The following is a 25,071-nucleotide window of genomic DNA, read 5'->3' as shown; positions in this document are numbered from 1 at the left end:
TCTGCAGAAAGACTGATCATTAATTTATAGATATATTATTTTTTTCCTTACAGCATTGGTTTATTTACTAACAGTAAAACTTTTGCCTCCTGATTTCTTGTTTTCTTCTGAAGAAAACCCGAGAATGCCCATACTCTGGTGAACGTCTCTCACTGCTGATCATCTCATAGGCTTATAAGAACAATCTATCTGAATTCAGATAAAAACTTATTACTGGATCTAGTCTTCATGTGAAAATCTGAATCACATCAAAAGAACAAATTAAAACCATCTGATGCATGTCTGAGTTGCTGATTTCCATTCAAATCCAAGCAAAATACTTGATTTTTTTGCTTTGATTTGCATAGAAGCAGAATGTAATCATTTCTTTGGATTTTGCTTTCAAACCAGAATGTTCTGAATGGGGTTATGGTGTTTGGTTGATGTGGATGATTTATTTTCTTGTGACTCTAACTTTCCAAAGTCTTCTCTTTCTCCAGCGCTTCACCAAGTAGTACAATTTAATGGCCAACTCAAATGAATGCTGTCCAACAGATGGGATTAAGAAAAAAATGTCCAGAACTTTAAAAGAAATAAACACTGCTCAGGATTTAATGCTTGCTACTTGATGAACTTCTCTTGGTTGTTTCCTGTAGCTCAGTATTTGTTTGGTAAGTGAGCACAGATTCTCGGATACCAATGCTTATGAAAGATTATCTTTTAGAAAGCGCCATAATGAATTCTACTGAAGGAAAGTCACACTTAGTATAAAGGCTCAACCAAAGAGCTGAAAAAGTCTCCTCTACAATTTTTAAAATCAAATAGACTTCTTACTGTTAAGACTGTTTTCACTGTGAATATAATATCAGTATTCAATATTGCAACATTTGTATTTGCTTGCTGAGCATGCTAAATTCTCTATTAATTTTCCTTATCTGGACAGGGAAAAGTTTTGACATTCTTCTGAAATGCTAGTTTTAATTCATAAGAAAGAGGACAATCTGGTTATTTAGACAGAGAGTGGACATAAACTGAAATCACCTTGTAAGACAAGAAATGACTAGTTAGTATGTTTTCATTAAGTGTCTGAGAGAGCCAAATAAAATTTGATTATAATTCAGATTTCTTCTGAAAATACTGTAGGTTTTTCTAATTGCTTCATAAAATATATATCCTTTGATATCCTTAAAATACATCCTTAGGGTCAAATTCTTTATATGAGTTGGATAGGGCATGTGGGTTATAAATTACTTGTAACAGACAAACACCAAACTTGTGGTTCACGTGATCCAAACAAGGGCTTTACAAGGTTAGGTATTTGATGATTTTAAGAAAAAAAACATAATCATTAAAACCTTTTTAGTCATTCTTCCTATACAATGATTATGCTACAATTTTCTAAAGTACTTTTCAAAGACAAAATACTCATCATCTAATATGACTCAAAGCTAACAAATGCCCCAATTTTCATTAAATATATGAAATTTCATTTCCTTGAAGAGACTATTACCTAATTTTGCTCTATGAAGCACACTGCACATCTAGGTGTCAGCCAGTGATATTTTTAAAAAAGAAGGGCCAACTGTAGTTAGTTAAATACACAGGACTTTATATACCAATTGGGAATTCCTCTCTAACATCAGGAACTGACTTCCTTACATTTCCCATTTTTGAAATTATGTTTCTAAAGAAATTAGAGGAAGAGGGTGAGATGTGGAAGAAGCCTAATGTGATTCTTCCTCTGAATGTGTTAAATAGTCATTGTTAAATCTTTTACTAAGAGTCAAAATTAAACCTTAAACTTAGTTTGAAAAAATTCACCAAGTTTCTAGAACTTAAAAAAAAATTATTAGAGGGTTAATTATAAAGTAGGATGTAAACATGTCACTTTAAACAGACTGGAAGAATGCTCATGAAGGAAGCTGCTGGCTCACTGACAAATCTTGCCCTCAGTAGCTCATCAGAGTCAGAATAGCCACAGAAAGCACTTGCCATGAACCCACAAACAATACACGCAGTTGAACATCAGTGTACACTGTAGGAAACTTGCCCTCCAAGTGCTGCCCAGAACCTCATATGGATGAGCTAAAAGGAGAAACAGAGAAGCAGCAAAGTGCCAGCAACCGGAGTGACAATACTCTTCACCAACCCAGAGAAGATGGGTTCAAAAAAAGCTAAACATTTTTTCGTGAGATTGTTCTCACTTTGTGCCGTTTTACATTTCTCTATGGGTTTTGTTAACAAACAAGAAGGCAGTAATAAACCTACTTTGAAATGCATCCAAAAACAAAATGACTCCATAGATGGACAGATGTGTGACAAAGTAAGATGTTAATGGTAGAATATAGATAGTAGATACATGGATATTACTGTAAAATTGTTTCAAGTTTTCTGTATGCTTAAAAAATTTCATGACAAAATGCCAGGGAAAAATACATGTAGAACTCAATGACTTAACACATGTTTTTTTCTATGGAAGATTGAGCTGGAATTATAGTCATAACTAAATAGTATAAGAAGATCTGAATATCTTATCCCTACCCTGTCAAAGGTGTCCCATGAACATCTCTTTTCCTGATAAGCAAAAGCTGACCTTTCAAGCACCAAAAGTTGCTTTCTATTTTAACAATATTAAGAAACTAGTACTAAAATCTAACTTAAATATATAAATATATTTAAAAAACACCTAGATGCACTAAAATAAGAAAGAGATCAAGTCAGGTGTGATACTGGGAATGATACTAAGAAATAAAATTTGTCCTGTGGTCTCGGATTAAAGCCATGAGCGTTGTGTGCCATTTGATTCATGTTTATGAAACTAGTGACAGGCTTGGATTTGAGAACTGTTGAATGTTTTATTCTATGAATTAGCTCCCTAATCTGTCAAGAAAGGATGACCCAGTTAAGCATGTATCCTTAAAAATCACACACCACACACATACTTCTTCAAATAGACAGTCATATTTCTTTTGAACAAAAAGCTGGAGATGAAACAAACAAGAGTAATCTGCATGGAAGAACATAAATATGACCCGACTGATGAGTAAAAAGTAAAGTCAAGGAAAGTAGAGGAGGAAAGAGAATGGGAAAATGAAGCCATCTGGTTCCCTGGGACTGCTCAGAAGAATGTTCTGGGCGACCTCCACCAGTTTCTTTTCTGCTTCCCTTGGCCACACAATATTGTGTCAGGAGATCATAGCCATTTATCAGCCTCTATAGACTGGAAACGTGTCTTTTGTTTCCAGAATAAGCATGCACAGACAAACTAAGAAAGAAGTTTTAAAAAAAGGGGCTGGAGTCAAATCTGAAGTTGACTTTGGCGTTTCACTCTTTCCTGAACCTCCAGGAAAATGGAGTATAAACGCCAAGACAGCACTTAAGATCAATGTGTGATAAATTTCTAGATCTACGAAACAGTTCCTCAAATAACCAAACACCAATGTGGTTTGGCACAGTCTGTCTCCCAGGAGCAGGAAAGAATTACCCAGAATTCACTCCTTCTTTTTTTCTAGGTATTGCATCAGGCAGCCAATAAGACACACTCTGTGTTTCAGGAGCTTATGGACTACATTTGAGCTCATTTACAATTTAATTCCACCAGTATTTCCCAGGAACCTATTATCAAAAGCCATGAGTCTTTCTGGTTTAGGTTTTCTGTCAAAATTAGACGTTGCTTTCATTCTTCTTCCTCAGAAAGCTAAATGCAAATTTTTTTTTTCTTATCTAGCTGTGACTTTTTCCATCTCCAAACTGGCTTCTCTACACACTGATGATCACTTAAGTCCTTGGGTTCCATTTCAGTTATGCTCACAGCCAGAAAGAAATCTTCCCAAGGAAAGAACCTCATAGTCTTCATAGTTGGGTTTTCTTAGCAAAAGCAACTGCAGAATACATATGCTGCTAAAAAAATCTTTCTTTTCCTTTGGGAAAGAAAACAACTCACTTGGAGAATGGGGATTATCCAGACAGGCCAACTTGACTCTAAAAGCCTGGTTGAAAAAGATTTCCCACACACTGGCGACTCATTACTATTACAGTACTATCTGGAGTTTTGCCCAGCCCTACTCTTTGATATTTCATACAATAAAAAGCTCTTTTGAAACTGGGCTAATATATAAAACTACAGCTAGGCTCAATTTAAAAATATCCATTACTTAACTCACTGCGGTTAGTAACCACATCGATCCACTACAGCAGGACAAGCTGCTTCTATTCATTTTATAGCTTCAACATATGAACTCTAGTAACGTAAATACGACCAGACTGATGAGTAAAAAGTGAAGTCAAAGAAAATAAAGGGGGAAAGAGAATGGGAAAATGAAGTAGGAAAATGAATGGAGAACTCCTTAGGAGCTGAGAAATTATAAATAACTCAGGAGGGAAATAAGTGTTATCATAACAAAGGAAAATGAAATGGATTGAAAAATTCCTTTTCCCAAAATCCTGTTTTAAATGGAGTCATTTGTTAAACCTGGCAACAAACTGTATTATTAATAATAATATAGGAATGTTTGATTTATTTCCTTGTGGATTCTTAGGCCTTTTCTTTGACATTTAGTTGCAAGCACACTAAAGCATTTTCTTCTATTTAGTATCTGGGTGAAAGAATACATGGAATATATTTCATGCTTTTTAAAAACAAATGTCACAACCACAACTGCTGTGGGGGATATCAGGCTTCAAGCCATAAAATTAAATTCATACTTCAAGAAATTATTTTTAACACGACAAATAAATAATTGTATTAAAATGTGATCTAAATGGGTCATTTCAATCATTTGTGAATAAATATATTAAGGTTCCCTGTTGATAAATGGATCGTCTCTAGAGGGAGCTTGTTCATGGTTACCCAAGGAATTCACTGTGTAGTACATGATACTCACGCTTCAGGATATTTCTCTGTTCTAATTCTTCAGTGGTGGGCCTCTGGCTAAGTCTCCTATGATGACAAAACAGATACACGGCAGGTTACAAACAAGGTCCCCTTAGTGGGAGATGCAAAATAAAGCAACAAGCAAAGCTGCATTTTTTCATGTTTTGAGAAACAAAAATCCATTTAAAAATTATTTATTTATTTGATTGACTGTGTCAGCTCTTAGTTGTGGCACATGGGATGTTAATTTAGTCATGGGGGATTTTTTTTTTTTTTTTTTTTTTTTGCTGTGGTGTGCAGGCTTAGCTGCTCCATAGCATGTGGGATCTTAGTTCCCTGACCAAGAGTTGAACCCAAGTCCCTTAACTGCAAGGCAGATTTTTTACCACTGAATCACCAGAAACGTTTCACAAAAATCCATTTTTAAGCCTACAAAATAAAAGCCTCCTTTCCAATAGTTTGGAGACAGGAGATTGTGGCTAAGACTGCTAACTACACATCCTCCCTTCTTTTGTCTAGAGGCAGAACTCCCAGAGTTTTAGCTAAACACACAACTATAAATTTCTGCCTCCCCAGTGGCAAGGTACAGTCACGTGACTGAGTTCTTGTGATCTGGGATGTGAGCAGAAGTGGTGTTTGCAACGTCTGCTTTTTACCCTTAAAATGACTGGGAGTGTATTCCCTTCTCTCTCTTTCCTTCTTCCACAGGCCAGAACTTGAACATGGTCATGTGGGCCAGCTCAGATTATACAGATGGGGATATCATGGAGACCAAAGAGCAACACGATGGAAGGCACCTGGGAACCTGTCTGACTGCCAGAAGCTGCATACCCCACCCACCCTGGACAGCCCACCTCTCTCTACACTGCTATGTCAAAAAGAAACAAACACGTCAAAGTGCCTTGCTTGGACCATGGCACTTTTTGGTTTCGGTTAAGAGGCTTCCTTGGTGGTTCAGATGGTAGAGAATCTGCCTACAGTGCAGGAGACTCGGGTTCAATCCTTGGTCAGGAAGATACCCTGGAGAAGGAAATGGCTACCCACTTCAATGTTTTTGCCAGGGAAATCCCATGGACAGAGGAGCCTGGCAGGCTACGGTCCACAGAGTCGCAAAGAGTCAGACGTGAATGAGCAATTAACAGTTTCTTTCAGATCAGCTTAGCCTGTACCCTAATTAACATACAAATCATTAGAATCTAAGAAAAGGCTGCTGCTCAGGGATCATACCAACTCATGAGATGATCAATCTCTATTGTACAGTGTTTTCAGGAAAACACTGCTTTGGGATCTCAAATAATTTTACCACGCATATAAAGTTATCTCGGGCTACATAAGCCCTTCCATCTACCTTTGAGAAAAGCCAGGCTCAGTTGGGATTAGTACGTAACCATTTATACATAAGAGCTCAATGTCCTAATAACCCTTGGTCTTGGTCTTACATCATTAATTTATTGTTAATCACTGACAAAAACTTCCTCTGGATGTAGACTGAATTTGTGCAAATTAAACTACTATACATGAAAGGCAATCTTAGTACTAGATACTGTCAACTCTGTTTATGGCTGTATAGAAATGGTATGAAGAATTAAAATCAATGCTATCTTGAATAACTCATTAAAAAGTCTAACATTTAATCTTCATTAGAGCTATCCTGACAGAGAAGGTGATGGCACCCCAATCCAGTACTCTTGCCTGGAAAATCCCATGGACAGAGGAGCCTGGTAGGCTGCGGTCCATGGGGTCGCGAAGAGTCGGACACAACTGAGCGAATTCACTTTCACTTTTCACTTTCTTGCATTGGAGAAGGAAATGGCAACCCACTCCAGTGTTCTTGCCTGGAGAATCCCAGGGACGGGGGAGCCTGGTGAGCTGCCGTCTATGGGGTCACACAGAGTCGGACACGACTGAAGTGACTTAGCAGCAGCAGCAGAGCTATCCTGAAATTCATTTAATATGTGAGCCCACAGGAAGCCTCAGTGAAAATCTATGCCAGCCAAATTTTGTGTATCCTATATTACATATCTGTACTATATTGTCCCCCAAAGACACTGTTCTTCTCTTGCTTATGGACTTTCTTTATCTGTAATGCCCTTCTCTCCCTCTTCGCCCACTGAAATCTCATAAATTATTAAAGGCTCCTGGTTCTTTATCCCTCTACAATGGTTCTAAATAAATTATGAAAGTGAAAAAGTGAAAGCTAGTCACACAGTCGTGTCTGACCTTTTGTGATCCCATGGACCATAGCTTACCAGGCTCCTCTGTCCACAGAATTCTTCAGGCAAGAGAACTGGAGTGGGTTGCCATTTCCTTCTTCAGAGGATCTTCCCAACCCATGAATCAAACCCAGGTCTCCTGAATTGCAGGCAGATTCTTTACCAATTGAGCTACTAGGGAAGCCCCCTGAAAAATGAAAGTCACTCAGTAGTGTCTGACTCTTTGCAATAGTCCATGGAATTCTCAAGGCCAGAATACTGGAAAGGGTAGCCTTTCCCTTCTCCAGGGGATCTTGCCAACCCAGGGATCGAACCCAGGTCTCCCACATTGCAGACAGAGTCTTTACCAGCTGAGCCACAAGGGGAGGCCAAGAACACTGAACACTAGAGTGGGTCACCTGTCCCTTCTCCAGGGGATCTTCCCGACCCAGGAATTGAACCAGGGTCTCCTGCACTGCAGGCAGATTCATTACTAACTGAGCTATCAGAGAAGCCCCACATAAATTATACATCTATTAAATTAAACATTAAAGAACTTATCAACATAAAGATAATAATCACTGCATACAGTGACAGCAACCATGAAATCAGAAGACGATCGCTTCTTGGCAGGAAAGCTATGACAAACCTAGACAGTGCGTTGAAAAGCAGAGACATTACTCTGCCAGCAAAGGTCCATAATAGTGAAGGCAGCAGTCTTCCCAGTGGTCATGTATGGTTGTGAGAGTTGGACCATAAAGAAGGCAGAATACCAAAGAATTGATGCCTTAGAACTGTGGTGCTGGAGAAGATCCTGAAAGTCCCTTGGACAGCAAGGAAATCAAACCAGTCACTCTTGAGGGAAATCAACCCTGAATACGCTTTGGGAGGACTGATGCTGAAGCTGAAGCTCCAGTATTTTGGTCATCTGATGCAAACAGTCAACTCACTGGAAAAGTCTGTGATGCTGGGAAAGATTGAGGGCAGAAGGAAAAGAGGGTGTCAGAGTATGAGATGGCTGGATGGCATCACTGATGCAATGGGCATGAACTTGGGCAAACTTCGGGAGATGATGGGGACAGGGAGGGCTGTGTGCTGCAGTCCACAGGGTCAAAAAGAGTTGGACACCACTGGGCAACTGAACAACAACAACATGGTTGTTTCATGGTGTCAACTTCTCACAGTGTTCTTCATCAGTCCCTGTCTTGGAGTGTTTGGGGTCTGTTTTAATTTGTCATTGCGATAAATACCCTTGAAATAAATATCTTTGTAAAATATAGCGTCTTTTTTTCTCCCCCTGGTTGGATTATTTCCTTCTTGTGTAAAACCTTCCAGATAGTATTATCATGTAAAGAAATACTGCTTTAGAATTATTTTCTCATATTAAGTCGCTCTTCAGAAACACTGAACTAGAGCAATGTAGACATGCCTATTTTTTCATAAAGTTACTGACATTGGGTTTAATGTTTAAAAGTGTTTTACCAATTTAAGGGATACATAATAATTTAACTTAATGAAAAATACTTAATTGTATTAAGTGCTCACTAGGATCCACGGTTTCAGTGTACCATTTACTTTACCAGCATAAGCGCTGGGCTTGGCCCCAGTCTGTAAAACAGATAATGGCTTCTGGAACCCTCATGGCCAACCCTGCAGGTACATCACAGTCATAGAAATCTCCCATGCTTAAGCAAGGGGAGGACTTCTCTCCCACCTCCAAATTTTGTTCTGGTGGTTCAGACTGTTCTCTTCTCCCTAATTGATGCAACCTGTTTTTTTATGCAGTGTGAGGGAAGGTAGCAAAATAATACTTAAATAAGCTTATATTGATAATAAAAAGGAGAGCTTCAGCACTCACTGCTATTAAAACTGCCAGTTATGAATATACATGGCATCTGGAAAAACAATATGGATGAACCTATTTCCAGGACAAGAATAGAGATGCACACGTAGAGAACAGATATGTGGGCACAGGAGGAGAAGGGGAGGGTGGGGCGAAGTGGGAGATTAGGATATATACACTAACATGTGTGAAATAGCTAGTGGGAAGCTGCTGCACAGCACAGGAAGCTCAGCTTGGTGCTGTGATGACCTGGAGGGGTGGGATGGGGGGAATGGGGTGGAAAGGAGGTCCAAGAGGGCAAGGATATATGTATTCACGTGGCTGATTCACTTTGTTGTACAGCAGAAACTAACACAACATTGCAAAGCAATTATAAAATAAATAACTCCAATAAAAATAATAATTAAAAAAAAACCTGCCAATTACATGGGTTCTCGAAGACACAAGTGGCAAAGTAGACATCCTACAATGACTAAAAGCAGGAAGTACAGAGACTATTTATTTGGAGTAAAAAGTGGGAAGTTTTCATTAAGGGGCTATGGTTCCCTGACTTGGATGTAATTGGCCACTGACACTAACTAATATTTCTATCGTCTCATAGCCCCAAGGGCAGAACCTTGAGGCAATCACAGCAATGTTAGGGAGTCCATGAATCAGACCAGGAGATGAGCAAACTACGGGTGGCTGGGCAAACTGTGGGTGGCAGGTCAAATGTGGCCCGTTGCCTGTTTTGGTGAAGAACATTTTCTTGGAATATAGCCACACTCGTCCATTTCTGTGTTGTTTATGGCTGCTTCCATGCTACAACAGTACAGTCCAGCAGCTGCAACAGGGACCGTCTGGCCAACAAAGCCTAAAATATTTACTAACTGGTCCTTTATAGAAACAGCCTGTCCCTACTTGGATCAGGCTTTGGCGACCTCAAAGCCAACTGGCTAGCTGGACCAATAAGCAGGTGCCTTGCACTTCCTCAGTGGTTCAGTGGTTAAGACCCCAAGCTTCCACTGCAGGGGGCATGGGTTTGATCCCTGGTTGGGGAACTAAGATCCCATATGTTACAGGGCATGGCCAAAAAATTAAAAAGTAAAAAACAGTATTTTTTTTTAAAGCCAGGCTCATTAAGTGATTTACCATTGAAGACCAACTTTAAAAGATCAGAGAGGCCACGTATGCCCTTCCAGGAGGAATTCACAGTGATCTCAGTCAGGCAGGGAATTGCAAGAGAGGGAAAAGTGAGAACTCATCAGAGCTCTTCCCAAACGTCAGCAATCACCTGACGAGCTTGGTTCCAATCTGCTGTCGGATTTCCTGCCTCTCTTCTTCAGATGTGCACTGCAAGATGTTTTTGTCCTCTAATTCCTTCTTAGACGGTCTGTTGCCAAGTTTGATAGCAAGAGTGTCCCTTCGTCGTATCTTGCTTGCCAAAGCACCTGAGGATTAGAAAAGGCAGACGCTCAGAGAAAGGCTTTTAACAAGTGGCCCTCAGGTTACACATGGCAGAGTCTTTTTAAACAGAGCCAGACCAAATTCTTTATCCACATGCAAGAGCAGAACTTCAATTAACCTAAAGTAAAAAAAAAAGTTTCACATTAGATGCAATTCATGCTGAAAAACTGTTTGTTTTTTAATGTTCTGAAAAAAGTTGGGAAACTCTGGAAAAACCTGCAACTATCACCTCATCATTTGGACAGTGATGACGAATGAAGTGGCTCAGTCGTGTCTGACTCTCTGGATCTCATGGACTGCAGCCTACCAGGCTCCTCTGTCCATGGAACCGGACAGTGGTGTCTGAACTTTATTCTGCTGAGACAGCATATCATGGAAATCACTGAATGCATAATACCCTTTTCTTTTCTTTTTCAAGTCTTAAAACTTAGCCTCCTTGCTTTATTTTGTATAGTAAATCTTTGTCTTCTCTTTTCCTCCCTTCACTCAGAAAACCACACCAAAAGAAGTCTATCTCCAATGCACACACGTGTGCTAATTCACTTTAGTTGTCTCCGACTCTTTGTGAACCCATGGATTGTAGCCTGCCAGGCTCCTCTGTCCATGGGATTCCCCAGGCAAGAATACTGGAGTGGGCTGGCATTTCCTCCTCCAGGGGATCTTCCCGACTCAGGGATTGAACCTGTGTCTCTTCTGTCTCCTTCACTGGCACGCGGGTTCTCTACCGCTAGTGCCACCTGGGAGGCCCCTATCTTCCATACCAATGTTTTAATCCTAAATTACCCAAGAATCCCTGATATCTCAGAGGATAGTACACACCACAGGATGACAATGATTTTTGCTGTTGCTTGATTTTATTGTTGTTCAGTACAAACTAGAAGGAATTTGACAAACTGCTATTTAATCATGAATATATTAATACCTTTTCATAAACTGTAAATTCCATAGCGAATCCCTCCCAAGCCATCCTTCTCAGAAGCTTTTTTAAAGAATAGCATCCTTCCAGTTGCCTAAGTTATATGTACATGGTTGGCCTTATTCACTTTACTATCATCCCTTCTTAGAAAGCATACCATTATATTATTATGACTGAGTGACTGCTTTTAGTTCTTAAAAGGTATTAGTCATTCTTGACTCATTCCTCATTTTAAACCACAGTATAAAAGTGAGTGAAATTCTCAAACACCTCCCATGAGTAATCCAGCAAATCCCCGCTGATGCTCATTATTCAGGAAAGGTCCCAGGGTAGAAGGGTCATCTCGGACCAACCTGAGAAAGGCCTCTGTTGTCTGACTTTTTAGACAAGTTCAAATAGTCATACTGGCCTCATAGACTGTCTCCCTCACCCCTCTGCCCTGTGGAATCATCTTTCAGAAAGGTCTGTCATCTATACTTAAACTTCGGAAGATAAACATTTCTCATCTGAGAAGGGCAGATGAGGGGAAAGCAAGCATCAGGTGTCTGGTTCCTGATGACGCTTTTGTTTTTTCAGAATGCACCTGCTTCTGGCCACCGTGGACTTCCCTCCCTCCCTCCCTCTTGAAAAGTCTTACTTTCTCCACTGCCGTCCTCGTCCTCATCTTCATCGTCGTCGTCATCGGTGTACAAGATAGGTCCGTCAGAGTCGGAATCATTGGCCTGGTATTCCCTTTGGCCTTCGTCCTCTGAAGATTCTCCCATCAGCCCAGGAGTCAGGAGCCGAGGTGCTGCCTTCCCCAGCTCGTCTTTGGTGGTGAAGCTATGAAAGGCACAGACACATGGGGGTGGTGTGAAGCTCAGAGCAACCCTCGAGCAAGATACCAACACAGGAGACAGAGCTCTAGTTTCATAAGCATCCTTTGGGCTGTGAAAGGAGAAAGCAGACACCAGCCAGCTAAAGTCGCTGAAACAGGGCAACAGTACTGCCGTCCTTAATTCTCAAGGTTTTAGTCTCATCTGGCAAAAGAAAAGGATTGACCAGGTAGTGACCAATACATTTAGTATGTGAATACTGGAAAACTGAATTTTGAAAATGTATTTTTCCCTAGCCTTAGGGAGGTTCAGTGGAAAGAACAATGAGCCAGAAGCGCTTGGATATTTGACTATGTACTTTTTCTTGAGTCTGTAACTGACTTATCCTTCCTGGTCTAGGTTAGAGACTAACTCTCTGAGGAATATTTCACTGCCCATCAAACTAGTTCCTTGCCTCCCTCTCCCTGCTCCCATGGTGACCTGACACCCACCCCACTGGCGCACTTAGCACATGCATCTCAGTCTGCCTCCCCAACCCTGCAAAGTTCCTTGACAAGGAGGACTCATCTTGTTTTACAGCCCAGCACCTAGAAGGCTCCTGCCACAGAAACGTACATCTTCTTCAACTGCTATGTGAATTAATCCTATTTTTTCATCACAGCCAGTGTACTGTCAAAAACTATATATCTTCCTTGTGCTTCAATTTCTCCATTTATAAAACTGTCTGTCATATTATATGATAGTAACATTACCATAAGATGCTGGGAAGGATTGGGGCAGGAGGAGAAGGGGATGACAGAGGATGAGATGGCTGGATGGCATCACCGACTCAACGGACATGGGTTTGGGTAAACTCCGGGAGTTGGTGATGGACAGGGAGGCCTGGTGTGCTGCGATACATGGGGTTGCAAAGCGTCAGACATGACTGAGTAACTGAACTGAACTGACGATTATATTAACAATACAAGATGGAAAATGTGAAAGCTAAGTGGCCTCTCTAGAAGAAAGATGATATGTAAGGATGCAACGACCTTCTATTATTTAGCTCGATAACAAAGCTCGCCAATTTCACAGACTAGAATTTTAAAAATACTTTACATCTAAAACATATCACATCAGAAACAATGCAATCTTCATTTTAAGATACAGAAGCTCCCCACACTGCTTTCTGATATAAAAAGAATCCAAATTTGGATGTCACACTTCTGAACGACCATTTAGTGCAAAACATGTGCTTGTGGTTCACACTGCAAAAAAATTTTTTTAAATAGTTGTTTGAATGATAAAAACAGGTACGCTTTGTCAGACTCTAAGGTATTGAAAATCCTACTTTGCGGTTGATAAGCCTGAAATAGTCAACTTTAAACTTATTAGGAAAATCCAACAGCCAAAAATTCTTATTTTCAAGTGAGGAAATATGAAATTTGAGAAGGAAATGGCAACCCACTCCAGTATTCTTGCCTGGAGAATCCCATGGACAGAGGAGCTTGGTAGGCTACAGTCCACAAAGAGTCGGACACGACTGAGTGAACCAGTAGTAGTAGCTCTTTAATTGCATAAAATACATAAAGCATAAAATTTACCATTTTAACCATTTTGAAGTGTTTAGTTCAGTGGCATTAAGTGTATTTATACTGTTGTGCAACTGTCACCAACATCCATCTCCAGAGTTTTTCATCTTCCCAAACTCAAACTCTGTACCCACTGAACAGTTAAGTGTCCATTCCTCCTCCCTTAACTCATGGCAACCACCTTCTGTCTCTATAAATCTGACTGTCTTTGGTGCTTCTTTACGTGAAATTATGCAACACTTGTCCTTTTGTGTCTGACTTACACTCACTTTGGATGTCTTAAAAGTTCCTGCATGTTGTAGCATGTGTCAGGATTTCCGTCCTTTTCAAAGCCGCTTAGTGTTCCACTGCATGTATATGTCACATTTTGTTTATCAGTTCATCATTCTATGGACATGCGGGTTGTTTCTACCTTCTGGTTGTTGTGAATGATGCAGCTATGGATGTGTGTGTGTGCTCAGGCGCTCAGTCATGTCTGACTCTTTGCGAGCCCATGGACTGTAGCCCACCAGGCTCCTCTGTCCATGGGATTTTCCAGGCAAAAATACTGGAGTGGGTTGCCATTACCTACTCCAGGGGATCTTCCCACATCTATGGACATTGGTGTATAAATATCTGTTTGAGTACCTGCTTTCAAATTTTTTGGTTATATGCACAGAAGAGGGCTTCTCCAGTGACTCGCCAATAAAGAATCCACCTTCAGTGCAAGAGACGTGAATTTGAGCCCTGAGTCAGCAAGATCCTCTGCAGGAGGGCATGGCAACCCACTCCAGTATTCTTGCCTGGACAATCCCATGGAAAGAGGAGCCTGGCAGGCTACAGTCCACAGGGTCGCAAAGAGTCAGACACAACTGAAGCGGGTTAGCACACACACACAGAAGTAGAATTGTGGAATCATACAGTAATCTTATGTTTAATTTTCTGAGAAACTACCACATTGCTTCCAAAGTATGAAATCTCACTTTAAATACGAGAAGATTTATTTTGTGGAAAAACTTTTTCACAGTCTGGATTTCTAGTGTACTGCCACTGGAGGCCATTCTTGCTTGGAGAGTCTGCCACTGTAGGTGACTGAAGCACATTAAAAAGATATGCCAACTATTAACACATTCTGAGAAGCAGAACAAAGCTACCTCAGGAATGAGTCCTAGTATTTGCTCATATCACTGTTCATTAATTTATCATGATACTGATTATTATTTTAATCTTATCATTTGCGTTTTATACTGCTTTGCAGTTTTTAAAGACTTCTGCCTACATTGACAACTTAACCATTGTTCTACAGCAGCAGTCCCCAACTTTTTTGGCAGCAGGGACCAATTTCACAGAAGACAGTTTTTCCATGAATCGAAGTGGGAGATGGTTTTGGCTTCACCTACTGCTCACCACCTGCTGTGTGGCCTGGTTCCTAACAGGCCATGGGCCTGTGTGGAGGGGAGACCTATGTTCTATAGTATAAGGATGGCAGGTAATGTATAGTTCATGGAACCCAATAATGCCATGAACGAGCTGCCCAAACAAGGTGGCAAGTCCAGTCTACAACCCAGACTCAAAACTCTATCAAATGTTATGTTATTAAGATTCACAGTCTACCTATCAAATGTGATGTTATATTTTAATTCATACCTAATAATATGTTGATATATTATATATTATATTTAATTTAAAGCTAAATATTTTACTCTAAATTTTTATCATTCAATTCATGACCTGGCTCTTATTTTACTCCTACATTTCTTGGGCACACTGTAAAATACAGTGAACTCTATAAATGTTTGTGGATAAAAGAGTTGAATCTCATTTGGATATGGGCTTCAAATGGATGTATTAGTTTCTGCTTTACATTACACCAGAATTATACACTACTAAAGAACCTACCAACAAACAGAAATCTACCAAATAGTTACTAGTCTGCACTATGTGAATAAAAGTAGGTGTTTTTACACAGGGCCACTTGTCTTCTTTAAAGTGTTCACATTTGCATTCCCAACAAAAGCCTCTTCATAAAATGACAGAATTTTCATACATTCGTTGGCTAAACATAACTGAGGGAGAGTTCTAAGTACAGAAAGAGATGAAGAGCCAGAAATTCTAATTCACATCTCCACTTAAAAACGGAAGAAAGTATTTGGAAGGAAATTTGAGAGACTACTTACTCCAAGCTCATTAACTCAAAAGCAAACACAAACTGTCCCTGTGGGATGAACTGTAATTTAAATTTTTAATTTTGAAGAATGTACAGAGAAGAAAATCTCCATGCCCTCTTCTAGGAAAGCATTATAGTTACCCTGACTGACAGGAAACTCTATTCTAAATACCTTGTGGTCTAATGATGTTCTCAGCTCACTCCCTCTGATCACAGTCCCAGTGGAAATGGAGCAGAGATCCTCACCTCTCTTGTCTGTCAGTCCTCCAAGTACTCAGGCTAAAGATGGATATTAAGCCTCCAGCATGAAGCTTAGCACTGTATAGTGCCCTTCCTAAAATGATTCTGCTAGTGAGCTGGACAGAATCAGGTCACCTTTGGAAATGGGCTTTCTCAGCGCTTGAGACTATCCGAGGAATTATTTCATATTTTATATCTTGTTCTTTTATATACTGAATAGTGAATCCATGTATTCAATCTTCTTCCCTAATTATTTTGGTAAAAACTAATCTTGTTTTTTTTGGGTTTTTTTTTAATCTTTTTTTTTTTGGGGGGGGGCCATGCACCATGGCATGTAGGATCTTAGTTCCCTGACTAGGGATCAAACCCACAGCCCCTGTTATGGAAGGGCAGATCTTAACCACTGGACTGCCACGGAAGCCCAGGTAAAAACTAATCTTAATTATAATGCCTTGCCCACTTTTTTATCTTTGGTGCTTTATATATTGCCTGGCACATAGAAGGCAAGCAAAAAATATACAGTCAAATGACTGTTCTGTTCTAAAGACTGGAATTGATGCTGATGTTAGCAAATACTAATAATTAAATGAAGACATCTGCTCTGGGCTGGAAGTATTCAGGACAGCATAAGAATTCAATATATTCTTTTTCGTATCATTTATTAAAATATAAAAAAAATTGTACATTAACATTTATGTATCTTCCCTTGGCTTTCTTTTGAATGATAGTACTCAAAATGATAGAAACAAACACAAAAGAACCTGCAAAAGAAGTAGAAGCAAGGGTTTGGAAACTTATGAAATTCCATAGTCATGAATGGATGTGAGAGTTGGACCATAAAGAAGGCTTGAGCACCAAAGAATTGATGCTTTCAAACTGTGGTGCTGGAGAAGACTCCTGAGAGTCCCTTGGACAGCAAGGAGATCAAATCAGTCAATACTAAAAGAAATCAACTCTGAGTATTCACTGGAAGGACTGATGCTGAAGCTGAAGCTCCAGTACTTTGGCCACCTGATGCGAAGAGCTGACTCACTGGTAAAGACCCTGATTCTGCAAAAGATTGAGGGTAGGAGGAGAAGCGGGCAACAGAGGAAGAGACAGTTGGATGGCATCATCAACATCATCAACTCAATGGACATGAGTTTGAACAATCTCTGGGAGATAGTGAAGGACAGGGAAGCCTGATGTGCTGTAGTCCATGGGGTCACAAAGAGTCGGACATGACTTAGTTACTGAACAACAGAGCACTGAATTTGATGTGCAGCTCTGGGTTTGCATCCTGTCACTTCCTACTTGGGTGATCTTGGGCAAACTCTCTTATCTTTTTTGGCATCAATTTTTTCATCTATTAAACAGAAATACTTCAGGAGAAAAGGATGTGAATTAAATAACTGGCAGTTCCTGACATCAAATAAGTATTCAGTAGATGAAGGTCAACATTATTAGCAATTAAATAATTAAAGTTGATACTTGAGTCTCTTGATCCAAATCAATTTAATTAATGTACAATTTTTTTAAAGTATAACATGACAAAGTCTTTTTGAAAGGAGAAATAGTAAATTAAACAAAGAGTGAATTTGTATATTATTCTTAGAAGAAAGAGACTGGATATAAGAGCTCCAGGGCTTTCCCAGACAGAATTGGCAATAACATCTACTACACTCTGACAGTCTTCTCATACTCAAGGGACAGGAGAGCTAACGTGTCTTATTGATCTTTAAGTAGAAAATTTATAGGACTTTGTGAGTGATTAGATCTGGAAAGCAGAGGAGAATGAGCACCCTATGATGAATTCTGGCTTGGGAAACTGGATGATGTCATACCTATGTCATACCAGATTTTGTACTGGTTGCTGCAGATAAGAAGCAAATAAGACACAGTGGTTAGTTCTGTCTCATGTTGTTGTTTGTTGCTAAGTCATGTCCGACTATTGCGACCCCATGGACTGTAGCTCCTCTAAACATGGGATTATCCAAGCAAGAATACTGGAGTAGGTTGCCATTTTCTACTCCAGGGGATCGTCCCAACCCAGGGCTCGAACCTGCATCTCCTCCACTGGCGTGTGTACATGCTAAGTCACTTCAGTAGTGTTCGACTCTTTGTGACCCTGTAGACTGTAGTCCACCTGGCTCCTCTGTCCATGGGATTCTCCAGGCAAGAATGCTGGAGTGGGTAGCCATGCCCTTTTCCAGGGGATCTTCCTGGAAGGCAGGTTCTTTACCACTGAGTCACCAGGGAAGCCCAGTTCTGCCTCACAGTTGGGAGAAAAAAAGCACTGTCAGAGTAGATGTAATAGCCAATTTTGTCTGGATGAATATCAAAAGGCTTCAGAAAGGATAACACTTAAACTGGGTTGGGGACTGAGAAAGCAAGAAAGATAATCACTCTAAGGTTGGAGGAAAAGGAGTTGGAAAAGAGTTCTTTTCTGATCCTCTTTATTTTCTTGGAGATGGAGAATGCTAAGCAACTTGTTGAAATGAAGATGGCTTTCAGGAGTGGGTGGAGCAATCTGGACACTGGTGGTAAAGATCTAAAATAATCACTAAGAGGAGGAAACTGTTTAGGAAAGAGAAAAAGGACTGCTAAGTGCTGATGAAGCAGACTCTAACTGTTCTTGAAGCCACAGGTCTGAAGTCTATCTGTCAGTAGGACCACTGTCTCCAGCAGCCCCTGGCAATCCTGGGGCAGGGCTATGAAAAATCAAGACTCATGCGCCCCAATGCTCACAGCAGCACTATTTACAATAGCCAAGGCAGGGACACAACCTAAATGTTCATCAACAGATGAATGGGTAAAGAAGATGCGGTACACATCTATCTATATATATGAGCGAACAGTACTCAGTCAGAAAAAGAATGAAATAATGCCATTGGCAGCAACATGGTTGGACCTAGAGATTATCAGGCTAAGTCAGACAAACACAAATATCATGATATCATTTATATATGGAATCTAAACAAATGAAACAAATGAACTTATTTATAAAACAGAAATAGACTCACAGAGAAAACAAACCTATGGTTACCAAAGGGAATAGCAGGGGGAGGGAGGGATAAATTAAGAGTTTGGGATTAACAGACTACTTCCAAGCAGACAGTGTTATATATGGTAGTATATAACACTGCCATATATAAAAGAGATAAGCAACAAGGGCCTATTTATACACCACAGGGAAATATATTCAATATCTTTCAACATATAAGGGAAAAAAATCTGAGAAACAATGTATACACACACACACACACACACACATACATACATATATATATATATATATGAATCACTTTGCAGTACTCCTGAAACTAACATTGGAAATCAGCTGTACTTCAGTTAGAAAAATAAATCGATGATTGGATTACAGGTGTGCTTAGCTAACATTAACTAGATTACATTATAAAAGAAACCAAAGTAAGTTCCTTCATTGCCAGTAGAGTGAGTTAGTGATCTTTAGTTCCCAGCTGCATAGTAACATGGACAGAATATGGGGTTTTTGCCCCAACTCACCATTTTCCATTTTCTCTGCTAATACTTATGCCAGTGCCTGAGTGGACAGTGCTTCTGTCTGTCACCTCTTCAGTCCAGAGAAGCTGACCTGGGTCTAAGGCAGGGAGGTCGGCTCCATTGCTAATCAGGACGACAGGGGTGTCCGAGGCCACAGCGCTCTGCTCCTCCAGAGGGAGAGAAGGGGCGGGGGTGGGAGGCGCTGGAGTCACCGGGGGCGGAGGGACTGCGGACTTGGGTTTGCCTGTGGTCTGCTCCTCGGCCCCAGGGACAGTCTGCTCAGGGGTGAGACTCTCCAACCTGGCCTCCGAAGGCTCCCCTTTAAGGTCAGATGTGCCAGAAGTGGTTGCCTCTGAGGACAGTCGAGACGTTGGCTGCTTGCCAGTTTTCTTCTTGCCCTTTGTGATTCCCACTGTCCCCGTTTTGCTAGAAACTGTCTCCTTGGAAGCTTTGGGACGAGATGAGGTGGAGGAAGTAGACGGTGAAGCTGATGCTTTGGAGCCAGTTGTTTTTCTTGAATGAGAGGAACCAGCTGAAGCAGAGAGATTTTGCATTAAGAGTCCAAGAAGAGAACACATTTTAAAAACAAATAACCGAGTTGTAATTGCCAATGATACTGTTCCCTTTAAACTCTAAAACTCTGAATAAATGCATTAAGGAAAACAGGTAAATGATAACAATGGTCTGGTTTTCTGGCCCCTCCCTGCCCCAACCTAGAAGGGAGCAAGTCATGCTTGAGGTCAAACCCTAAGGTACAAGGTCTTCTCCCTCCTCCAGTCTTTAGCTGAGCCAAAGAGAATGCCTCACCTCTTTGCCCTATGGTCACCTGAAAAAGTCTCTGTATGCTCCAAAGAAGGGACATTATAGTGTGGAGAGGACAAGACACCAGCAGCTACCTGGGCATAGTACAAGCTTCCTCTCATCACAAACTATACACATTCTATGATGCCTTTCTGGGAACAGAGCAGCCCACACTCAGAAGAGGCTGGTGTATATACCACCTGCTCCTTTCTGGCCAAAAGCAAATTTACTCATCTTACTGCTAAAAGAGCGAACTCCAAACCAGCTCTCCCCGGTGGCTAGAGACAGACGCTTGCCACGCTGCCCTATCTCTTCATCGTGCAGGGGTGATGGGGCAAAGGAAAAAAAAAACAAAACACATGGTCGCATACGAAAGACAAGTCCCTTTCAAAACATCAAGAGGCAGAAAACAGTCTTTTTTTTTTTTAAGCCAAAAATGTGTTAATGGGTAGTGTTTGAATAAACTGAAAGGAAGGAGTATCATTCTCAGATCTTCTGAAACTACTTATGTTCCTAGAAGGAGGACAGTCAGGGTCATGATCATGGCCATGGCACGTTGGTCTACTTCTGGACAGAACTGCCTTCAGCCAAACCATTTTCAGGGAAAATAAAATTTAACCCTCTTTTTCTTTATATCATAGAAATACATTTAAACTAGTATTTCATGACCTTTATGATCAATGCATTTCCCTTAATTGCTTCTTCTGTGACAAGGCTGTACATTCCCTCTTTTTCCTGAGGGATCAAACTATCTTCCACAGAAAAATTAGAAAAATCTTGTTAGATTGTGGAGCCAACCCACACTGCACACAGATGTTATTTATTGTAACTTACCTCTGGTTATAACTTTACTGAAGCCAATTGGGAGGGTCAGGAGAAGAACAAATAAAGGAATAGACAATGAGATGTATGACTCTACCAACTCTGACCTACCGAGAAAAGCCAGTCTTACTGTGTGTGTGTAAAGATGCAGGCTTAAAACAAGTCTCTGTGGCTTGAGGGCTTTATTGTTTTAGATACCTGTAATTACAAGAATTCTCCTCCCCCGTGTCAGGGCTTGTCAATGTTTCTTTGAAATAAACAATCTTCACTTGCTTATTGGACAAACATAGGAAGCACACTCCTGGAGTCTAAGTACAGTTGAAATTTATCTTTCACAACCAAGATGCTAAAGACTTGCTGTCTGTCCAATCATGTTCAGTTAGGTCTTAGATAAGTTGAACAGAATTTCTTCTACACATCAGTTCTAATTATTTTTTCTTTTAAAAAGTTCTTTCTTTTCTAACAGCAAAGTTAACTTCAGCCTTGCTTAAGAAAAAAGAATTTTTAAGCCTAGTGTGCAAATTTACACCATGTTAATATATTTCTCTTTGACCATCTCCTAAAATGAGGATTTTGCTGAAGTGTTGCTCAAGTTACACTGAATTATGGCTACAATTAAAAATGAAATGCTACCTCTTCTGGGTTAAATATTTCTGTTGTTAACACAGTGTATAACAACGAGAAAGAAAAACATATGAGATGTTACTTTACTAGCAAAGCAGGTGAATGTGCTAACCTGTATCTGGTGATCTGGAGGACTAACTAACTTAGTAACACAGGAAGAATCTGAACCAACAGATTTTTTGAAACAGTATAAAACTTCTGACTATAAATCGGGAGTTACATTTGAAATAACTTTTCCGAAATGTCAACATTACTCAAATAAAGCAAAGTTACCAAGTAGAAAGTTCCAGATGGTTACAAATGGAATATGAGTAGGATTCAGAAGGAGCATGACTGACATTCAATAAATGGATCTTCACACGCTGGGCTTGGTATACTTCAAGGCAATCCTGTTTCTCTTTGATAACCCTGAGAACAGCAACCTTCTTGTTCACACTAAGGGCCAGTTGGGCCTCTTTTAATACAGTAGATAACATGACTGTACTTTGCTCTTAAGAACATCCTGAGTTAATAAATTAGTCTTCAAATAAAATACCTGGAAATAACTCAAAATCTCTCCTGAAGTAACAGAGGACAAGCCAAGTCTATCGTGAGCTGCTGCTGTGTGGGGCGTGGGGAGGTGGGTCTTCATGCCCAGAAATGGGATAGGACTTTCGGGCTTCTCTTCAGGAAATAAATCAGCAACAGCCTCACTTGAAGCATTTGTCCTGGGGCGTGCTAGGTAGTCTGGGTGATACACATAGACACCAACAGGAGCGGACGCTGATGTGTGATGGCAGCTGGTCCCTGAGAAAATGGCCTGTAGGCCCTGCAGGCACAGCATTCTGAGATGTTCATTTCAGAGCTTATTAGAAGAGACCCAGGCAAGCCAGGTCAAAGGTGGACAACAGGAACACTGGCAGAAAGCAACCTATTTACAGTGAGTTCTGTTATACTGTCACCTAAGCCATTCCCTGAACCTGAGCATTATGGGTATAAATTATCATGGGGAAAGATCAACACCAAGGCATATCGTGGTAGTTGATTTTGAGAAAGTGGCTGCTGATTTTAAGGAGAATAAGGTTTGCCAGGCACAGCAGACCTTCTAACATGGATAACTTTTATGCATGTGATGGGAAAAAGCCGCTCAGCGTATGTATTTGGATTAATATCCTTTTAAAAGCTGGATGACAGGGGAGGCTTCTTCATTCCACTTTACTAGAATGCTGACTGCACTTTGCATTAAGCACATCTGACATGGAAGGGAAAGCTGGACACACACGACATGAAGTGACGGAATCACCCAAACATCCCCTGGTGATCTGCAGTGGCAGCTTGCAACCGCACCCCTTGTAACATGTTGAAGTTTATGGGGTCAGGAAGCGGACACTGAGCATGTAACGTCCAACTCTGTTGAGCAGTTGTGACTTCAGTAGAGAGTGGGGGAGGGGTGGAGCAAGTAAGTGATGTGAGCCCTTTCTCATTAGAAAGATGACTATAAGATTTAAGACATTAAGATCCAGCAAATATGTCAAAGATGTGTCGTGTTTTAATGTGCAAACTTGAGATGTTTTGAAAGAAAAAACTCAAGCCAAAGAGCCACCCATAAACTCAATAGGCAGGCCAGTCGAAATTTCCATAATGTCAGATCGTGCATGCTAAGTCGCTTCGGTCAGGTCCAACTCTTTGTTGACCCTATGGACTATAGCCTGTCAGGCTCCCCTGTCCATGGGATTCTCCAGACAAGAATACTGGAGTGGGTTGCCATGCCCTCCTCCAGGGGATCTTCCCAACCCAGGGATCAAACCCACCTCTCTTATGTCTCTGGCACTGGCAGGTGGGTCCTTTACTACGAGTGGCACCCTGAGAAGGCACTAATGTCAGATCATATCATCGCTACTCATCAGGCAGACAACTCCCTGTATCCTTCTGCTGGGTTTTGTGCAGATAGCGGAGACTCAGGAAGAAAGACATCTGTTCACCCTAAACCTAATGAGGTGAACAGATCCACCTGGTAGAGACAGCAACAAAGGAATCTCCAGGGCATTCTGTGTTACAACTGGATCTGCTGGTGTTACATCCAAAGACGCCAGACACCAAAAAGACTATCGTTCCTAGAAGAAGCAGTGAACCCACCCCAGAGCCAAGCACCCTAGACTCAGCCCCACAGAGGGCATACTCACCAGCCTCTCGGGTTGCATTTCGGCCTGCTGGCTTGGGTGGTGGGACGGGGACCTGCTTACCAGGAGCCTTGGTGTTTTTTTTAATAGGAGGCACTTCGTCACCCTTGGGGCTGGCCCCAGCAGTGGCCCCTTTTGGAGGCGCAGGTGTTTTTTTGGGCTTAGGTTTGGGTTTAGGCTTAGGAAGAGCTGGAGGAGGTGGAGCAGGAGTTGCCGGTGTTTCAGAGTGGTTTTCAGTGTTCTCTACAAATGAGAAAGTGAACAGAAGCAGACTGATACAGACACACACCATACAGATGGAAGGAGCGAGGCACAGGGCGACAGTGATACAAACACGTGGCTGCTTAGCCCTGGGAACCAGCGGGGCTTCTGCACCAGAGAGGCTGAAGGTTGGGGTAAAGGGCATCAAAGGCTGAAAACCAACCTGGGGTGTGTTCTCTAGGTCCCTTCATCACTCCTGTGATAAAACAAGAGTTGCACAAGTGACTGTGATGAGGTCTATGGTGAGTATAAATGTCCACCATCAGGGGCTGACACCTGGATGGGGGGTTGCTCGACGATGATGTGGGTATGAGTGCTAAATTTTCAAAGAAACTGAAGGGCCCAAGGAGTGGCAGATCAGTGCATTACACATACCGCCATGGGGTGAGGGCTGACTGCACAGCTGCGGCTGGGCTCAAGGTTACCCTCCACTGAGGGACTTTCTCGGGAGAAAAATCCCCATCAACTTGAAAGGGATGTGTGCCCTGTGTCTGTCTCACTGTGGTCAAAAAAATCAATTATTTTTTAAGCGAAGGGAGACTCTCTAGAATCTGGTACAGGAAACACAATGCACCAAAGAATAAACTATTTTCTGCTATTGAATTTTTCTCAAGCTCTCCCAGTGTACTCGGGCAGCTTCCTGTTTTACTCTAACTTCCTCTGACCTTTTCAAACAGTGTCACAACTGTAGGTAGTGGAGGGTGCAGAATCCAAAAGAAAAAAAAAAAACAACACCAAACTTGTTTTGTCATGTAAACACAAGTAACAAGTTTGAAAAAATAAAGGTTAAAATTCATTAAAAAAAAAAATCACACCTACAAATAGAAGCCTCGTGTAAGATTTTGCATAACTAGAGGAGTATCAGTCTGTCATTTTAAAAAG

The 25,071-nt window shown here is 41.0% G+C and overlaps 1 protein-coding gene across 9 annotated transcripts in view; it reads right to left on the bottom strand.

Annotated features, from left to right (window-relative positions):
- PHACTR2 (phosphatase and actin regulator 2) overlaps positions 1-25,071 on the bottom strand; it is a 294,919-nt gene that overhangs the window by 27,301 nt on the left and 242,547 nt on the right. For 8 of the 9 annotated variants that reach the window (XR_011258654.1, XR_011258655.1, XM_069598593.1 and 5 more), the window contains 4 exons: positions 19,526-20,054; positions 11,887-12,071; positions 10,161-10,317; positions 4,863-4,918 (listed from right to left, as the gene is read on the bottom strand). Coding sequence is in view for 7 of the 9 variants with exons in the window: in XM_069598593.1 (XP_069454694.1) it covers positions 4,863-4,918; positions 10,161-10,317; positions 11,887-12,071; positions 19,526-20,054 (927 nt within the window). In the remaining 2 variants the exon portion in view is untranslated. Of the gene's footprint in view, positions 1-4,862; positions 4,919-10,160; positions 10,318-11,886; positions 12,072-19,525; positions 20,055-23,931; positions 24,172-25,071 lie in introns of all 9 variants that reach the window. The other variant, XM_069598598.1, reaches the window with a different exon arrangement.

The sequence above is a fragment of the Ovis canadensis genome, chromosome 8 (genome assembly GCF_042477335.2).
Source record: "Ovis canadensis isolate MfBH-ARS-UI-01 breed Bighorn chromosome 8, ARS-UI_OviCan_v2, whole genome shotgun sequence".
NCBI classification, from domain to species: domain Eukaryota; kingdom Metazoa; phylum Chordata; class Mammalia; order Artiodactyla; family Bovidae; genus Ovis; species Ovis canadensis.
Note: the sequence above shows the minus strand (reverse complement) of the source record. Positions and strands in the feature narration are given on the sequence as shown.